Here is an 18,524-nt window from a genome sequence, read left to right on the forward strand (position 1 = left end):
CAGAAATTCAGGCTGGTTTCAGAAGAGGACATGGAACCAGGGATCTCATTGCTGATGTCAGATGGATCCTGGCTGAAAGCAGAGAATACCCAGAAAGATGTTTACCTGTGTTTTATTGACTATGCAAAGATATTCAACTGTGTGGATCATAACAAATTATGGATAACATTGCGAAGAATGGGAATTTCAGAACACTTAGTTGTGCTCATGAGGAACCTTTACATAGATCAAGAGGCAGTTGTTCGGACAGAACAAGGGGATACCGATGGGTTTAAAGTCAGGAAAGGTGTGCGTCAGGGTTGTATTCTTTCACCATACCTACTCAATCTGTATGCTGAGCAAATAATATGAGAAGCTGGACTATATGAAGAAGAACGGGGCATCAGGATTGGAGAAAAACTCATTAACAACCTGCATTATGCAGATGACATAACCTTGCTGAAAGTGAAGAGGACTTGAAGCACTTACTGATGAAGATCAAAGACCACAGCCTTCAGTATGGATTGCAACTCAACATAAAGAAAACAAAAATTCTCACAACTGGACCAATGAGCAATATCATGATAAAAGGAGAAAAGATTGAAGTTGTCAAGGATTTCATTTTACTTGGATCCACAATCAACAGCCATGGAAGCAGCAGTCAAGAAATCAAAAGACGCATTGCATCGGGTAAATCTGCTGCGAAGGACCTCTTTAAAGTGTTGAAGAGCAAAGATGTCACCTTGAAGACTGAGGTGCGCCTGACCCAAGCCATGATATTTTCAGTAGCATCATATGCATGTGAAAGCTGGACAGTGAATAAGGAAGGCTGAAGAAGAGTTGACGCCTTTGAATTGTGGTGTTGGCGAAGAATATTGAATGTACCGTGGACTGCCAAAAGAACGAACAAATCTGTCTTGGAAGAAGTACAACCAGAATGCTCCTTAGAAGCAAGGATGGCGAGACTGCGTCTTACACACTTTGGACATGTTGTCAGGAGGGATCAGTCCCTGGAGAAGGACATCATGCTTGGCAGAGTACAGGGTCAGCGGAAAAGAGGAAGACCCTCAACGAGGTGGATTGACGCAGTGGCTGCAACAATGGGCTCAAGCATAACAACCATTGTAAGGATGGCTCAGGACTGGGCAGTGTTTCGTTCTGTTGTGCACAGGGTCACTATGAGTCAGAACTGACTCGACAGCACCTAACAACAACAACTATAGTTAAAGGAATCCTTGGGTGATGCAAACAGTTAAGCGCTCCACGGCTAACCAAAAGGTTGAAGGTTCAAGTCCATCCAGAGGTGCCTTGTAAGAAAGACGTGGCCATCTACTTCTGAAAAACCAGCCATTGAAAACCCTACGGAGCACAGTTCTGCTCTGACACACATGGGGTCGCCAGGAGTCAGAATGGACTTGATGGCAACTGGTATCATAGGTGTACTGATGTTGGACTATAATATTGACATGGTGGCAAAATCATGGCCAGGTTCTAGAACGCATGACAGTCTTGCTCAGCAAGTGAAGATTTAACACATTGACTTCTCTGTTAAAGCAGTTGTGAGTTTGAGCTGTGTGTGAGCTGCAGGTACCTGGGCACCATGCACTCCATAAAGAGACCCCACACACACTTCACCTCCTGGTTTGGCAGAACCACATCTATCCGGTAGGATGGAACTCTTCCACCCGCGGAGAACAACTCAGTGGTACTCAGAGATGCGTTAACTGGAAGACCCATCTGACTGCAGTGTACCCAGACATCTGAATTTCTCAATATTCTAGCAGAGAACTGAAACACAAGAGAAGTTGGCTTAAAGAAAAGGCAGGTGTGTTTCTAGAACAGTGCTCTAAGTATCTCTGGATTGAAGACCCCCACAGCCTCTCGCCTTCCTTTCTGCTCCAACACAAGTCATAACATACAGGGTCCATGTGTGTGCCAACCGGGTACATAAGCCTTTATGAGCATTTAGTGGCTCATGGCTAGGGTGGGCACAAAAAATCTAAAGAGTATATGCGTGAACTGATAATGAAAACCTAACAGAAGAAAGATTTCTGTTTTCAAAGAAAAAAAAAACAAATCGAAAGTACTGCCTGACAGATTCTGCTATTGAGGTGAAAACCGTCCTCCAGTGCTACGCCGCCCTTCCCTGAGTAAATCTCTCTTTAATCTGTGATAAAGTTGCGGAGACTGCAAAAACACATGCCTTTTGGTCCCAATGTCACAGCCCAGCGGGTGAGATTTAAAAAAAAAAAAAAAGATGGCATTCTCACTAGATGACATGGCAAGCCCCCAAGGGCCCAGCCAGCTACTCGCAAGATGAAGCGCTGTTTGGAAGCCTTCCCGTTACTTTTCTATTTGAAGGTACAGGTTTGAGTGTGAGGTTCCAATACCTAAGTGAGAACATGAAGCCGTTGGAGTCTAACACCATCTGGAAGCCTTAGGAGGTTCACATTATCTTCACACCTGCCACTGAGAGGAAAAATCAACTCTGATTTTTAAAAGGGAGTGAAGACATTTAGGTCTTGCTGGAAAGACTCCCACGGGCAGCCCTGGTGGAGCATGGCCCTGCAGCTCACACCCTCTTCCCTCTTTACATTTTCTGGTGGGACGAAATCCAACCCCAAAAGGACCAAACAGCCCTCCACGCCCTGTACTCTACGGCGCATCACTGAGGTAGCACCCTGCAAATATTAACTAATTTGTCTTTACAACATACCTGCAAACTCCGTGACAGAAGTTACATCAACCCTGTATTCCAGGTGGCAGAGATGAGAGCCAGACCATTAACAGTTATACAACGGGAACTGTCACCAGGAATCAGAGAAGAACACACAACTTTTTCAACACCTTCCCTCTCCTTCAAATTACTGCAGCATGGCCTTGGGACTTACCACATCAAACTCGTTATGCAAAGGCCCACTCTGAGCGCCATTGTCCTAAAAAAAAAAATTGTCCTAGACAGCATAAAAAAATTACATGGACTCAGTCCTTGGCGCCTAGTGTTTAGAATTTGTCCACCCTTCTTCCTGTCCTTAGAATTTTACATTTCATGAAAGGATTGATTTCTGTACACATGCCGAAACTACTAGGCTTATTGCACAATAAACGAACTTAAGGAGAAAGGTATTTTATTTATAGCACCACTGTATCACAGTTTAATTTCCTTTTTGCCATGGCAACATGCACAAATTACGCATTGGTGGACTCTAACCAATAAACTATATTTAGAAGCCTGCGTTTGGGGGGTAGCTGGAAAATTAGGTCTCCCCAAAAGCAGTACATGTGCTGAAAACAGAAAATTCCAGTCAAACTGATTATGTGGTGTGCCAGGAAAATTACGGGGTATAATATCTGGCTGGATCCAATTGGGAGGTGCTTTGTTTTGTTTTGGCAGGACTTGTTTTAAACCAGAAGTGTTCTCAGCTGTAATCGTAAGGCTCATCTCTCAGAATTAATACCCAAAGTGCCACCACAGTCAGGCATGACATTTCTGCTCACCAGAATTTGTCAAGGCAATAGAGCTTCTGTCTGCTAAGGATGAAATTTCTGCGTGGTCTCTCTGGGGGTTGGAGGTTTTTGTATTTATGGCTAATTCACTTTCCTCCCACTCTAACAAAATCTTGAGTGCTGTTGAGTTCAGGAAAGAAAAGAGTGGCCTTAAAGTAACCATAGTGCGATGTCAGCACCTGGTGGAATAGGCTCATCTGAGCACCAGTTGAATTTTGTCTGCAAAAATTCTGAGAAATAACATCCTGGGCGTGTATATTCTCTTCCATCCACCCAGGCCTAATTTATAGGAGCTTTCATTGATTGCAGATCAGCCAGAATATACACCCCAAGTTCACATGGAATGACATTTTGCTATAAAGAGCCTTCAGCCTCTCAATAGGTTTACCCGTGTTTCCCAAGCTTCACTTCTTCCGTGTCCTGCTTATTACGTTTGATTGCATACAACTTTAGTACAGAAGCTGGCCAAGCATCCAAGGAGACCCTACCTCACAAGAAGGGCTGAAAAAGAAGTGTTCATTTTATAGCTAAAAAATGATTTCAAAGTCATTTGGAATTTGGGGGTGGATGCCTGGAATTTAAACACATACCAATGTTTCAGTGCCACATCCTTTCTGTTTTATTTCCAGTGCAGCCAGTGGGCAGACGTGCCCCACATTTGCTATGTGAGATGGTTATGTCATAGTCCACCCGAGGGGGCTCAGTCTGGTGCAAGGAGATCAGCAAATCCTGCGTCTGCCGTGAGCATGTCCACGTCAGGGTGCAAGGCTCACATCCTTTTTTAAACTCCCTTTTGAAGAAATGGTTGAGGTCATTTCTTTTAAGCACTGTAATATAATTTCTCTGTGGAAGCTCAAAGTGAAAACTTAAAGGAAAGAGTGCCTCTGATCCACCCACTCACCAACATGAAGAATTTAATCCAAAGGAAACTGAGATATTTGAATAGAACTATTGAGAAGTCAAAATGTCAAATTATTAGCCTGTAATTTTTTTTTTTTTAAATACTTAGACTTACTAAATACCCGATAATTTTTCCAAGCTGGATTTGCCATGGAAACACCAGTGGCGTAATGGTTAAGTACTATGGCTGCTAACCAAAGGGTCGGCAGTTCAAATCCGCCAGGCGCTCCTTGGAAACTCTATGGGGCAGTTCTACTCTGTCCTACAGGGTTGCTATGAGTCGGAATTGACTTGATGGCACTGGGTCACTGGGTGGATTTGCCATACAACAGAATTTGTGCCTGATCACACAGTACTACTGTGAGGACTGAGAAGAAAAGAAACAAAATGGCAACATTGGGTCCTTCCATTATAGGAAGAAAGAGGAAGGCTGAGGGGTGAAGTAACACCCTCAGGCATCATACGGAAATGATGGCCATTTCCCTGTAGCTCAGGTTTATCTCTCTCTCTCTTTTTCATATATAATTTATTCTTGTTGCTGTTGTTAATATACACAGCAGAACATACACCAATTCAACAATTTCCACGTGTGTGAATTACATTGATTACATTCTTGGAGTTGGGCAATCTTTCTCACCTTCCTTTTCCAAGTTGTTCCTTCCCCGTTAACATAAATTCACCATTCCCTAAGTTTCCTAGCTCATCTTTCCAGCCAGTATTGTCAATTTGATCCCATAGAGGTAGATCTTAAAAGAGAACAATGTTCAAGGCAGACAGTCCTCACTAGTTAAGCTGAACTATTGTTTGCTTTTAAGAAAAACTTCACGGGATAGTTCTGGTTTAAGGTTTAAAGATTATCACAGGGTAATAGTTTCAGGGATTCATCCAGCCTCCATGGCTCTAGCAAGGCTGGATTCCATGAGAATTTGAAATTCTGTTCTACATTTTCGCCCCTTTGATGAACATTCTTCTATGGAGTCTTTGATCATAACGTTCAGTAATGGTAGCCGGGCACCATCCAGTTCTGGTTTCATGGCAAAGGGGGCAGTCGTTCACGGAGGCAATTAGCCACACATTCCATTTCCTGCTCCTACTCCTGACTCTCCTCCCTCAGGTCTACCTCTTTCGGTAGGGAAAAAAAAAAAAAAAAATTCTGATGTTAATGAATTTTGATGGCAATCTTTTAAAAAATAGGTGCTTCCCTGCCTCTTTAAACAATAATGTGGATATAATGTATAGAAATGCACTGTAATACGTGATGCCCTCATGGGCTATTGAGGTGTGCTGGACCACTGCCCTTTCGCTACATGGTCTCCCTGATGCTGCTTTTGTGAATCCAGTCCCCAGCTCTGAGAATTCAAGGCTGGCTTGACAGTTACTTAGCCAAAAAAAAAAAAAAAACCCAGAAAATAAGCTGGTTAAATTAGTAAACTTAATATCGTATGTAATATTGAATCAGTACACTCCACTCTAAGCACAGCTTCACAAGTGATCTGTATGTTAACCTACGGATATGTGTGTGTGTATTTATTCTCTACATTTCCCAGAGGCTTTTTTCTATATTCTAAACATTCTGAGTTCTAAATGTGCTTCCCCCTTCCCGTGTTCTAAATGGTTGGTGTTGCCAGAATTTCCGATCACCTACTGAATGAAACAGAAGCCAGCACTTTAGTTGTTGGCAAAGAGAGAAGTTTTCATGTTGCCCCTCCACTTTTATTTCAGTTTACCTGTTTATTCTCTAGTCACTCAAAACCAGAGTGAGACGGTTCCAACCCTCCATGAGGCCACCTCAAATTTTTTTTGTTAAAAAAGTTACTAAGAGAAAAAGTACAGCCTCACTGCCTCACCACACCATTCGTAAATGTAAATGCATTCATGGTAGAAGCCTTAGTCCAAAGCTGACTCCAGGCAGGGGGCCCTGCACAGCCTCAAGTGCAACGAGAAGCCCAGGAGCTGAGGTTTGATCACGATGATGCATCAGCACCTGTCATGATGTTTTCATCTATTCGGATACTTGCCTGCATTCTCCTCTCCCCTTCCAGGTGGGCAGCATGCTGAAGACTCCCACATTACCGATTTGGCTGTGCAACATCAATGGAAATTACAGCGTCCTTTTTAGCACAAACAGGCAGCTCTTATCGGACTGGAAGATGGAACGGCTCTTTGATCTGTACTTTTACAGCAGCCAGCCCTTCCAGGAGAAGCTTGGGCATCTGACAATAGGTGAGCATTTCCGACGTGCACACCATGTGCTTTCACGTGCTGGAAGACACACGGCTACGGCTGCTGGTGTTTAACAGCTGCGTGTCTATTCATGCTAGCTCTGCAGGAAAATGCTTAGGCCCAGTTTCTGAAATGGGGCCCATGAACGAATCTGCCTAAACCCAAGCAGAACAGGGGCGTCAGACGTAGCACAGAGGAGCAAACAACTTTTAGGTGAGAGAAAAAAACAAAAGGTGAAAAGTCTAGTTCTCAAAAAGCCTTCTTCAAGGTCTTTTATGTTTTAGCCTGAGAAAAGCATTAGACAAATAGAAGGGAGCAGGGTTCCCAACTGCCAATTCCATATCCCACAAGCAAAGATGAGATGATCACCCAGAGACATGAGTTACCAAAGGGGTGGTGCACTTCTGTTCAAGTCAGTTCAGGAGGCATTTTTGAGGGCCGGAGCCCTGGTGCCATGTTGCTTAAGAGCCTGGCTGCTAATGATAACGGCAGGAGCTCAAGTCTACCAGTTGCTCCTTGGAAACCCTCTGGGGCAATTCTCCTCTGTGCTATAGGTTCGGTTGGGATCGTCTTAACAGCAAAGGGTCTGGTTTACTATGTGCCAGACGCTGGGCTAGACACAACAATGGAGAAGTCACAGTCCCAGCAAAACTTTAAGGGGTTCCTTGCTGTCCAATGGGAGAAGCAGACAACCAAAAGGGCCATTTCCATCCAATTATAGCCATACTGGAAACCCTGGTGGCATACTGGTTAAAAGCTACAGCTGCTAACCAAAAGGTCAGCAGTTTGAATCCACCAGGCGCTCCTTGGAAACCCTATGGGTTTCCTGGCTGTAAGTAACTTTCACTCTTATGTCTCGATTTGGGAATGTATCTTAGTGACGATTTTATGTGTGGTGCTCTTAGTTCTTTTCCTTTAATTATGGGAAATATATACTAATGCGTTTAATGTAGTGTGACATTGACTCTATGTCCCTTAAAACATATTATCATTTTTACCTCAACCCTCTTCTTTGAGGAAAGCACAGTTTTTAAAATTGCTATTAGCTCGTAAGCTTCAGACGCATTATGTTTGGTGAACTATGCAGAAACCTTTGCATATGTTATCCCATTAAATTCTCTCAACAGTCAGATGAGGTAGGTACTATGATATCTATTTTTACAGATAAAGTCACTGAGGAGTCCAGTAAATAGTTGCTAACTGAATGAATGAGGCTTAGAGATGTTAAGTACCTTCTCAAATGTCACATAATTTGTTTGTGACAAACCTAGGCCGTGAACCCAGATCTTGACTCCCTCACTAGAATGCCTTGCCTGACACCAAAAAATCCACAATGTATTCTTAGCAAACGTTAAGAAGTGGTGAGATTTTCCTTTTTCTGTTTTTCGTGATGACATTCCATGACTCAATGTGTGACATCATGATGCCCTAAGCATGTTACACAACTTATCAAGATTCACGTCCCAAAAGACACAGCAACCCAGGCTACCACAGACTTATTTTGCAAGGGGCATTTCAACATATCTTCTACTGGAATCCCCTTCTTCTTAACCATTTCTAGGAACACAGCTTGCTGAGCCAACTCCTTCCCACCCTTTTTCCTTCCTTGCTGGCCTGACTTCTTCTGGAATGGCATACATAGACCTGGGTCTAAATGCCAGGTGTTCCTCCCTCAGATACTCACTCCCATCCCTGGGAAAAGGACCAACATGAAGATAAACATGGAGCAGAACAACGGTTTTCTCCAGTGGAGATGACAATCAGAACTAAGTGGAGAGAGGCCACCATCAACTGGAATGGGGCTGTCCCCTTTTTCTAAAGAGACCAGGATGTGCAATGAGTCAGAAGCATCAGAACTGCATGCTGGGATGCAAAAGCCTAATTTGGAGGGAGGCCGTTTCATTTCTACACTCCACACCCGTGAACCCCACCAAAAACACCAATAGCATTTTTTTCTTTCATTTTTTCTCTGTTAACCCTTCTGTAATTGTTTAAGTATTATAGGAGAAACATGGGCCTTTACAATGTAGAAAAATGCCCCAGGTCTGCATGGTGACACCTCTGTAGTCACATGGGCTGTTTCTTTCATTTTATTCAAAAAAAAGGGAATGATTCTGTCTCTTCTGTAAGTTATTTCCCAATTATTCTTTTCTTGGTATCATCGTCCCCAGGGGTTACAGTAATAGGCAGCTAGCTTTCATTTCAGGATGAAGTCATCAGTTGTGCATCATTAGATTTTTAGTTATGGCAAGAACTCGAGCCTTGTCCAAGACTTCCTGGTACAGAGCACATTCCTTTCCAAAGATGCATCTCACATGTCCACATTGGCAAGTTCTTGTTATTAAAATAGTAAGTGGGCTTCGCTGGAGTTGAAGCAGGGCTGTTCATGGTAGCCTGGTGTCTAGCATGGTTGACATGTGGGCAAAAGGAGTCAAGAGGAGAAATTCTTTTTATCAGGGCTGTTTCTTTTCTTTATAAACTCAATATAAACACTCAAACAGATAAACCAAGACAGAAGTGTGATTCCTAGATAAAACTATACAAAAATAAAACCTCTTTTTTTTGCCTCTTAAATTTGTTGTTGTGCTTTAGATGAATGTTTACAGAACAAACCAGCTTCTCATTAAACAGTTAGTGCACATATTGTCGTATTGTTTCATGATATTGGTTAACAACCCCATGACATGTCTACACTCTCCCTTCTCAACCCTGGTTTCCCTAGTACCAGCTTTCCTGTCTCCTCCTGCTTTCTCGTCCTTACCCCTGGACTGTTGTGCCCCTTTAATCTCATTTTGTTTTATGGGCCTGTCTAATCTTGGGCTAAAGAGTGAACCTCAGGAGTGACTTCATTACTGAGCTAAAAGGGTGTCTAAAAGCCATACTCTCAGGGTTTCTCCAGCTTCTGTCAGGCCAGTAAATCTGGTCTTTTCTTGTGAGTTAGAATTTTGTTCTACATTTTCCTCCACCTGTCCAGGACCCTCTATTGTGATCCCTATCAGAACAGTCAGTGGTGATAGCCAGGCACTATCTAGTTATACTGAACTTAGTCTGGTGGAGGTCATGGTAGTTGAGGTCCATTAGTTCTTTGGACTAATCTTTCCCTTATGTCTTTAGTTTTCTTCATTCTTCCTCGCTCCCGAAGGGGTAAGACCAGCGGAGTATCTTAGATAGTTGCTCATAGGCTTTTAAGATCCCCAAAATAAAATCTCTTCTTATGTCATTGTTCAATGGGGAAACAATTCTTTTTAGAATATAATCTTTCCCTGTGCTGTTAAATGCTTACATTTTTTTTTTTGAAGAGACACCCAGAGCAGACACATATTCTTTCTAAAAGAAGAACATGGCAACCATCTACACATTTTTCCTACCCACCTCACTGGTCTGCCAACTCATAGACTTTGGACCTTGTACCTCAAGCCAAAGGTTAGTTTCTAAAGAACAACTTCTGTGCACTCGTTGTCCAAATTAATTTGTTAAATGCATTTTCACTTGGCTCAAAGAGTAAAGAATGTTTTAACTGAAGGAGGATGTAGAAAAAATGAAACTTCAAGGTGAACAAAAATTATGTCAAAAGAGAAAGCCAATTTGGCTCAGATTGCTGATAACAGTATCTCTATCTTTGCAGTTTTCATTTGGGATTTTAAATACATTGGACAAATGAGTGGGTACCTACAGACCTGGTCTTATTTGGTTTTTGTCTTAGCAATAGTTGTGCTCTTCCTGAAGTGTTGGCCTATTTTTATTTTATGGACACTGAATTATATTTCTAACTAGATGTTTCTCTCTGAGTTGACTGCAAGCAACATAAAGCCAAATTAAAAACTCATAGGAAGTGCAACAGTGGTGAAGCACTCAGCTGCAAGTAAGAGAAGGTCTCACTAAAAGTGTCTTAAACAACAAATACATTCCTTTCTAACAAGAAGTGCCTAGTTAGGGGATCCATGAATCTAATAAATTGATCATAGTTCGTCTTCTAGAAATAAGCACAGGACAATTGATACTGGAACAAAATAAGGATTCTGTAGAAGAAATAACAGATGACTGTTGGGTGAACTACCGGCAGTGTTTGCTTGCATTATGTTGGTCCTGTACAAAAGGCATCTTTTAATTGGCTTCATTCCTGTATCCATCCCCTGTTTCTATCCTTATTTTTTCTTTGAATTTTTAATTTATTTATAATTTATGTTATCTTGCCAGAGTTTACATGTTCTTGTAATGTCTTAAATTATTCCTGGAAAAATTCCTGGAAGGAGTCTATAAATAAGTAAAATCGTAGAAAAAAGTTTAAGTATATATGTTTTATATATAAAGGTATAATAATTTTGATATATAAAGGTATTCATCACTTTGTCAATGTTCAGTGAAAATAAGTTTTTATTTTATAAACAGGGCACCCACTAAGACTTGATTTTTTTTTTAAGGTAGAGACATGTTATTTAAAAGTAGCTAGGAATTTCCTGAAGCCATTAGTTCACTTTTGAACTTTCTGTGTTTTAAGAAAAATGACTTTCATTGTCTTTTCAGCTTCTCAGACCCAAAGCAAGAGAAAGCCATTTGCTTGAAGATGGAGATATTTTTTCTCACGAGTTACCTGAACTGACCATGTCTTTAGTAGGACTGGTCCCTCAAGATGCTGGCAAATGTTTTTCTTTTTCTCAAATAGCAAATTGGACCAGCGTGTTCCTCAAAATTACTGTGTGTTCTTAGAAGATTGGCGTATTGCTCTTTCAACTCTATGCTCACTGGTGCCACAGACCAGGTAGGACAAGGCCAGGGGGGCAGGCAGGCCTGATAATCCCTTCACCTCACACCGCAGAAAGAACCTTGAAGAGCACCTGGTTGGTTTGCTTTGCCCTTCAGATGATATACAACCTTGAGTCACACCTGAACTTGGCTTCATTTACAAGTGAATAAAACAAACTACTTGTAATTGCCTTGTCAGGCCTTAGAGTCACAGCCATTCATTCATTCAGTAACAGTTTTTTTTAACACCTCTTGGCTGCTAACCAAAAGGTTGACAGTTTGACTCCACCAGCTGCTCCTTGGAAACTGGGGTGGGGCGGGGAGGGAGTTCTGCTCTGTTCTCTGTCACTGTGATTCAGAATCGACTTGATGGTAACAGGTACAGATGTGCCCTGGTGCACAGTAGTTAAAGCGATTGACAGCTAACTGAAAGGTCAGTGGTTCAAAAACACCAGCGGCTCCACGGGAGAAAGATGTGGCAGTCTGCTTCCATAGAGATTTACAGCCTTGGAAACCCTGTGGGGTCGCTACAAGTCAGAATCAACTCCATGGCAGTCAGTGGGTTTGGTTTTTGGTTTACATGCGAGGCATGGAGCCCTTGGCAGCAGAAACTGTTAAGTGCTTGACTACTAACCAAGAGTTCAATGGTTTGAACCCGCACAGAGGCTCCTTGGAAGACAGGCCTGGCAATCGGCTTCTGAAAGGTCACAGCTTTGAAAACCCTCTGGGGCAGTTCTACTCTGAGCCTATGGGTTTGCCATGAGTCGGTCGCAACTCCACGGCAACTAACAACCGCCACGTGCCAGGTGCTAGGCCGGGCACTGGGAGACACAATGAGCCAAATCAGAGGTAGCCCCTCTTCTCTCACGGAGCTCGGGCTCTTCTGAGGCGACGGCATTAACCTAATAACGACTTCACTGGATGCAAAGTTGAAAACTGGGGACTATAAAAGAGAGAAGCCAGCAGAGAGACGAGGGGGACCTCACACCACACAGACGGCAGCGCCGGGAGCACAGTGCGTCGTTTGGACCCCGGGTGCCTGCGCAGGGAAGCTGCTAGTCTGGGGGAAGATGGATGAGAAGGCCAGCAGAGACAGAAAGCCTTCCCCGGGAGCTGGCGCCCTGAATTTGGGCTTTTAGCCAACTTTACTGTGAAGAAATAAATTTCTCTTTGTTAAAGCCATCCACTTGTGGTATTTCTGTGAAAGCAGCACTACATAACGAAGACGTGCATTGAAGAAACGTATTTTGACATAAAAAAAAGTACTATTAGTGGCAATCAGGTAATATCTTAAATAACAAAGTACTTATAGGCAATAACTCTTTGTGTTAAAATCAACCAGAGAGGATCAAATGTGAATGAATTCAACCAGTTATTTTCAGGATTCTGTTGCCATCGAGTGGATTCTGACTCACAGTGACACTATAGGACAGAGTAGAACTGCCCCAGAGGGCTTCCGAGGAGCAGCTGGTGGATTCGAGCTGCCAACCTTTTGGTTAGCAGCTGAGCTCTTAGCCACTGCGCCACTGGGCTCCTATTTTCAGGATACAAAAAAAAAAAAAAAAAAAACCTGTTGCGGTGGAGTGGATTCTGACTTAGGGCGACCCTACAGGACCGAGTAGAACTGCCCCATAGGGTTTCCAAGGAGTGACTGGTGGATTTAAGCTGTGGACCTTTGGGTTAGCAGCCAAGTCCTTAACCGCTGCGCCACCGGGGGTAGCCAGTTTAAATCTAACTCCATTGAATGTATTCATACTCCACGTCCTTCTAAAAAGAACTTGGGTGACTGGCAACTGGTAAACCTTTTGCAGAACTTTGCGCGTCTTATTTTTTTAGCGAGTGAATCCAATTCCAACAAAAAACCAAAACAAAACAAAAAAACCTTTCTCACTACTGTCCACAAGGTGGTGCTATGAAAGTAACTTTTTCCAATTTCATTAAAAAAAAAAACATAACCAAATATAATTATCAAAGTAAATGTGGGTAATTTAATCATATGTACATATTTTAACCCTTAAAATATATTTTAAAAAACTGATTTATAAAACTGATTTAGTAGATATTTAACTGGTGTCAGAGGTAGGATTGGTGTTACCTTGCTAGTGTGTAGGGTGTTCTAACCTAGCAGCCACCCTCCCTCCGCCACTCCAAGCAGGCGGTCAGAGCTGCTCCTGTGAGCTAGGTCCACTGCATTGCTGCCTCTCTGTGTGGGCACCCCCCGCTCTTACCTGAGCTATTACAGCAGCTGTCCAGTGAGTCCTCTCATCCTCTCTCTTATCCCCTTCCAATCCTTTTCGCACAGCCATCAGAGTAAGCTTTTAAAAATTCAAGTCTGATTGTAATATAGTAATTCAAACACACTTAATAATTTCTATGCACTTAAGACGAAATGTCAAAATCTTGCTGTTAGGTGCTATCGAGTCAGTTCCAACTCATAGCGACCCTACATACAACAGGATGAAACTGCCTGGTCCTCTGCCATCATTATTGTTATGGTTGAGCCCATTGTTGCAGCCACTGTGTCAGTCCTTATCATTGATGGTCTTCCTCTTTTTTGCTGACCCTCTACTCTACCAAGCATGATGTCCTTCTCCAGGGACTGGTCCCTCCTGATAACATGTCCAAAGTATGTGAGACGAAGTCTCGCCATCCTTGCATTTAAGGAGCATTTTGTCTATACTTCCAAGACAGATTTGTTCCTTCTTCTGGCAGTCTATTGTATACTTGGTATTCTTCGCCAACACTATAATTCAAAGGCATCAATTCTTCTTCAGTCTTCTTTCATATGCGTATGAGGCCGTTGAAAATGTCATGGCTTGGGTCAGGTTCACTTTAGCCCTTGAAGCAACATCTTTGTTTTTTTTTTAAAGAGGTCCTTTTTTTTTTTTTTAAATAATTTTTATTGTGCTTTAAGTGAAAGTCCACAAATCAAGTCAGCCTCCCACACAAAAACCCACATACACCCCGCTACACACTCCCAACTACCCTCCCCCCAATGAGATAGTCTGCTCTCTCCCTCCACTCTCTTTTTGTGTCCTTTTCATCAGCTTCTAACCCCCTCCACCCTCTCATCTCCCCTCCAGGCAGGAGACACCAACATAGTCTCAAGTGTCCACCTGATCCAAGAAGCTCACTCCTCACCAGCATCCCTCTCCAACCCATTGTCCAGTCCAATCCATGTCTGAAGAGCTGGCTTCGGGAATGGTTCCTGTCCTGGGGCAACCGAAGGTCTGGGGGCCATGACCACTGGGGTCCTTCCAGTCTCAGTCAGACCATTAAGTCTGGTCTTATGAGAATTTGGGGTCTGCATCCCACTGCTCCCTCAGGGGTTCTCTGTTGTGTTCCCTGTCAGGACAGTCATCGGTTGTAGCCAGGCACCATCTAGTTCCCCTGGCCCCAGGATGATGTAGTCGCTAGTTCCCGTGGCCCTGTCTGTCTCCTGGGCTCGTAATCACCTTGTGTCCCTGGTATTCTTCACTCTCCTTTGATCCGGGTGGGTTGAGACCAATCAATACATCTTAGATGGCCGCCTACTAGCGTTCAAGACCCCAGACGCCACCCTTCAAAGTGGGATGCAGAATGTTTTTTGTTAATAGATTTTATCATGCCAATTGACTTAGATGTCCCCTGAAACCATGGTCCACAGACCCCTGCCCCTGCTACGCTGGCCTTCGAAGCATTCAGTTTATTCAGGAAACTTCTTTGCTTTTGGTTTAGTCCAATTGTGCTGACCTCCCCTGTATTGTGTGCTGTCTTTCCCTTCACCTAAAGCAGTTCTTATCTACTATCTAATTAGCAAGGACCCCTCTCCCACTTTCCTTCCCTCCCCCCTCTCGTAACCACAAAAGAATGTTTTCTTCTCAGTTTAAACTATTTCTCAAGTTCTTATAATAGTGGTCTTATACAATATTTGTCCTTTTGCAACCGCCTAATTTCACTTAAAGAGGTCTTTTGCAGCAGATTTGCCCAGTGCAATGCCGCGTTTGATTTCTTAACTGCTGTTTCTGTGGCTATTGATTGTGGATCCAAGTAAAATGAAATCCTTGGCAACGTCAATCTTTTCTCTGTTTATCATGATGTTGCTTATTGGTCCAGTTGTGAGGATTTTTGTTTTCTTTATATTGAGATGTCATCCATGTCCTGTGTCCCGTTCCTGCTGGTAAAATGGCTTCCGAGACCCTCCAGCTTTTGTTCTCCCTTCTCAGCCTCATCAGCAGAAGAAGCAATTCACCCTCAGCTATACCACAAAGTTCTAACCAGGTCACACGCCTCTGCCTGAACCAATCCCTGTGACCAGGGGGATAGGAAGCTCTGATTGGCCAGTCTCAAGTCACCTCAGTGCCCTGGAGCTGGAAGTGGATTTAGCTCTGTCCAAATCATATAGACTGAAGGAATAATTCCTCAAGGACCATCAATGTGCTGTTACAAGAAGAAAGCTGACTGGGCACTGGGCTGAGTGTTCACTCTGCCTACCTTGACTTCTGTGCCCTGATTAAGCTCTCCCCCTCCCCTTCCACCCTCCCAGGTGTTTAACTCACACCTCATCATGTGCACTTCCGGTCCCTACCTGATTTTCTGTGCCCAGGACTTAGGGCTCACTCTAACGATGTCCAGAAGGCAGAGCTGAGGCTGAGCCAGAGCCTGAAGCCGGCAGTCGCCAAGTGAGAGCCTAGATGCAGGAGCCGAGCCCGCTGAGACTCCAGCATTCTAGGAAAGAAGCCCAGATCCAAAGACCTGAAGCCCAAACCAGGAACAGGCTGTCAGAGTCACAGAGCTCATGCAAACGGAGAGCTAGGAAACAGCCAGAGAGAAACCATGGGGATGCTGAAACCTCACACAGAACCTGGATTCCTGGTGCTGCCCCAGCTGGCTCACAGATCTGCTTCTTTCAAAGTTGCCTGCCCCGACTGTGTTAGAGAATAAGACCACAGCCTGAGGACTTAAAAGCAGGCTTTGTCATTTTCTAAGAAATATATTGAGAGCAGAAGTAAGGGAAGGTTCACCAGGCAGTAGCTAGGTGACCACACTATCCCAGTTCCTTAACCTGCAAAATTTTACACATGGATACAACTTTTAGACACGGATACAACTTAATACTCCATCTGATGATTGTGTTGAAACACTTTACACATGTTTTGGGGAAGAAATCTTGTGAAATTGAAGTCATAAGTCGGCACACTTCCAAGGTTCTTTGCGCCAATTTAAATTACCAGCTACCGTGTGTGACAGTTCCAGCTGCTCCACATTTTCCCCGACATCCTGACCGTTCTGGTGAGCACATTGTATCATTTTGTGGTTTCAATTTGTATTTCCCTGATGACTAATGAAGTTGAGCTCCTTTTCACGTGTTCACTGGCCATTTTGCTATCTTCTTTGTGAACAAAAACTGTCCGTTCATGAGCCCATTTTTCTATTCAGCAGTCTTGTCTTTCTGTTATTCATTTGTAGGAGTAATTTACTTATTCTGATATAAATGCCTGTACCGCACATGTCTTCTTCCACTCTGTGGCCTTTTCACTGTGTTAATGACATTTTTGATAGACAGATATTCTTCATTTCAGTGTAAACTTGTATAACCACTTTGCCGAATGGTTCCACAGTATCTCCTAAAGCCGAGCATCTGCATACTCTGTGACTCAGCAGCTCTAAGCAGTCGCCATGGAGTCAGTTCAACTCAGGGCGTACCCCAACTGTTGCAGAATAGAACTGCTCCATAGGGTTTTCATGGCTGCGACCTTTCAGAAGTAGATCTCCAGGCCTTTCTTCCAAAGTGCCTCTAGGTGGGTTTGAACTGTCAGCCTCTCAGCTGGTGGCCAAGCACTTAACTGTTTGCGCCATTGAGGGACTCCATCAGTAATTCTACCCCTAGGTATACAGGTATATACCTGACGGAAATGCATACTTAGGCTCACTAAAAAACGAACACGAGAATGTTTAAGGCAGGATTGCTCTCAACAGCCAAAACTGGAAACAGCCCAAATGTTCAACAACAGTAGAATGTGTCAACAAAAACTGGAATGTTATAGAATTCTAAACAGAAATGCGAATGAATGAACTATTGCTACAAGCAACAACATGGACGGATCTCACAAGTACAATGCTGAGAGAGAGAAGCCAGACAGGAAATAAAAAACCCCAAACCCAGTACCACTGAGTCAGGAAATAGCACACGGTATATGTTCCATTTAAGTATAGTTCAAAAACAGGCAAGACTAACCTGCGTCAATAGAGATCTGGAGAGCAGTAGTTATCTTTGGAGGTAGTGGCTAGGAGGGATACATAGAAACTTAAGGGGTGCTAGTGATATTATATTTCTTAGCCTGGGCTGGCTACACAGTTGTGTTCACTTTGTAAAAATTCATCAAAGATTATACACATAAAAGTTATACCCATTTTTACATGTAGATTATAGTTAATAAAAAGATTTTTCAGAAATAGGCTATTTGAAGATAGACTTGCAGATGAATGAAACAGAATTGAGAGTCCAGAAATAAACCCTAACTCTTAGGGTCAACTGATTTTTGACAAAAAGGCCGAGATATTCAATGGGGAAAGAATATTCTTTTCAACAAATGGTGCTGACAACTGAACACCCACATGCAAATGAATAAATCTCGACCCCTACCTCACACCACACACAAAATTTAAATCAAAGTGGACCAAAGACCTAAATGTAAGAGCTGAAAATAATAGAATTTCTAGAAGAAAACACAGGAGTAAATCTTTGTGATCTTGGGTTGGGTAATGATTTCATAGACATAACGCCAAAAGTACAAGTGATGAAAGAGAGGATTGATAAGTTGGACTTCAAAAAAAAAAAAAAAAGTGTGTGTGTATGTTTCAAAGAACACCATCAAGAAAAAACAACCCACAGATTGGGAGAAAATACTTGCAAATTACGTATCCAATAAGAGACCTCTAGGGATTCAGAATATATAAAGAACTCTTATAACTCAATAATAAAAAGACAAATGACCCGGTTTTAAAATGGGCAAAGGATTTGAACAGATACACAAATGGCGGCTAATAAGCCCATGAAAAGATCCCCAATACCATTAGGCCTTAGGAAAATGCAAATCAAAACTACAATGAGATACTGCTTCACAACCACTAAATCCGTTGCCATAGAGTCAATTCCAACTCATTGCGACCCTATAGGACAGAGTAGAACT

General features: G+C 42.9%; 1 protein-coding gene across 1 annotated transcript in view; it reads left to right on the top strand.

Moving 5' to 3' along the window:
- MINDY4B (MINDY family member 4B) overlaps positions 1-8,428 on the top strand; it is a 43,168-nt gene extending 34,740 nt beyond the window's left edge. The window contains exons 11-12 of the mRNA XM_049867842.1: positions 6,429-6,609; positions 8,286-8,428. Of these exons, the coding sequence (XP_049723799.1) occupies positions 6,429-6,609; positions 8,286-8,428 (324 nt within the window). The remainder of the gene's footprint in view (positions 1-6,428; positions 6,610-8,285) is intronic.
- The last annotated feature ends 10,096 nt before the right edge of the window (positions 8,429-18,524 follow it).

This window comes from Elephas maximus, chromosome 23, assembly GCF_024166365.1.
Source record: "Elephas maximus indicus isolate mEleMax1 chromosome 23, mEleMax1 primary haplotype, whole genome shotgun sequence".
Classification (NCBI taxonomy): Eukaryota; Metazoa; Chordata; class Mammalia; order Proboscidea; family Elephantidae; genus Elephas; species Elephas maximus.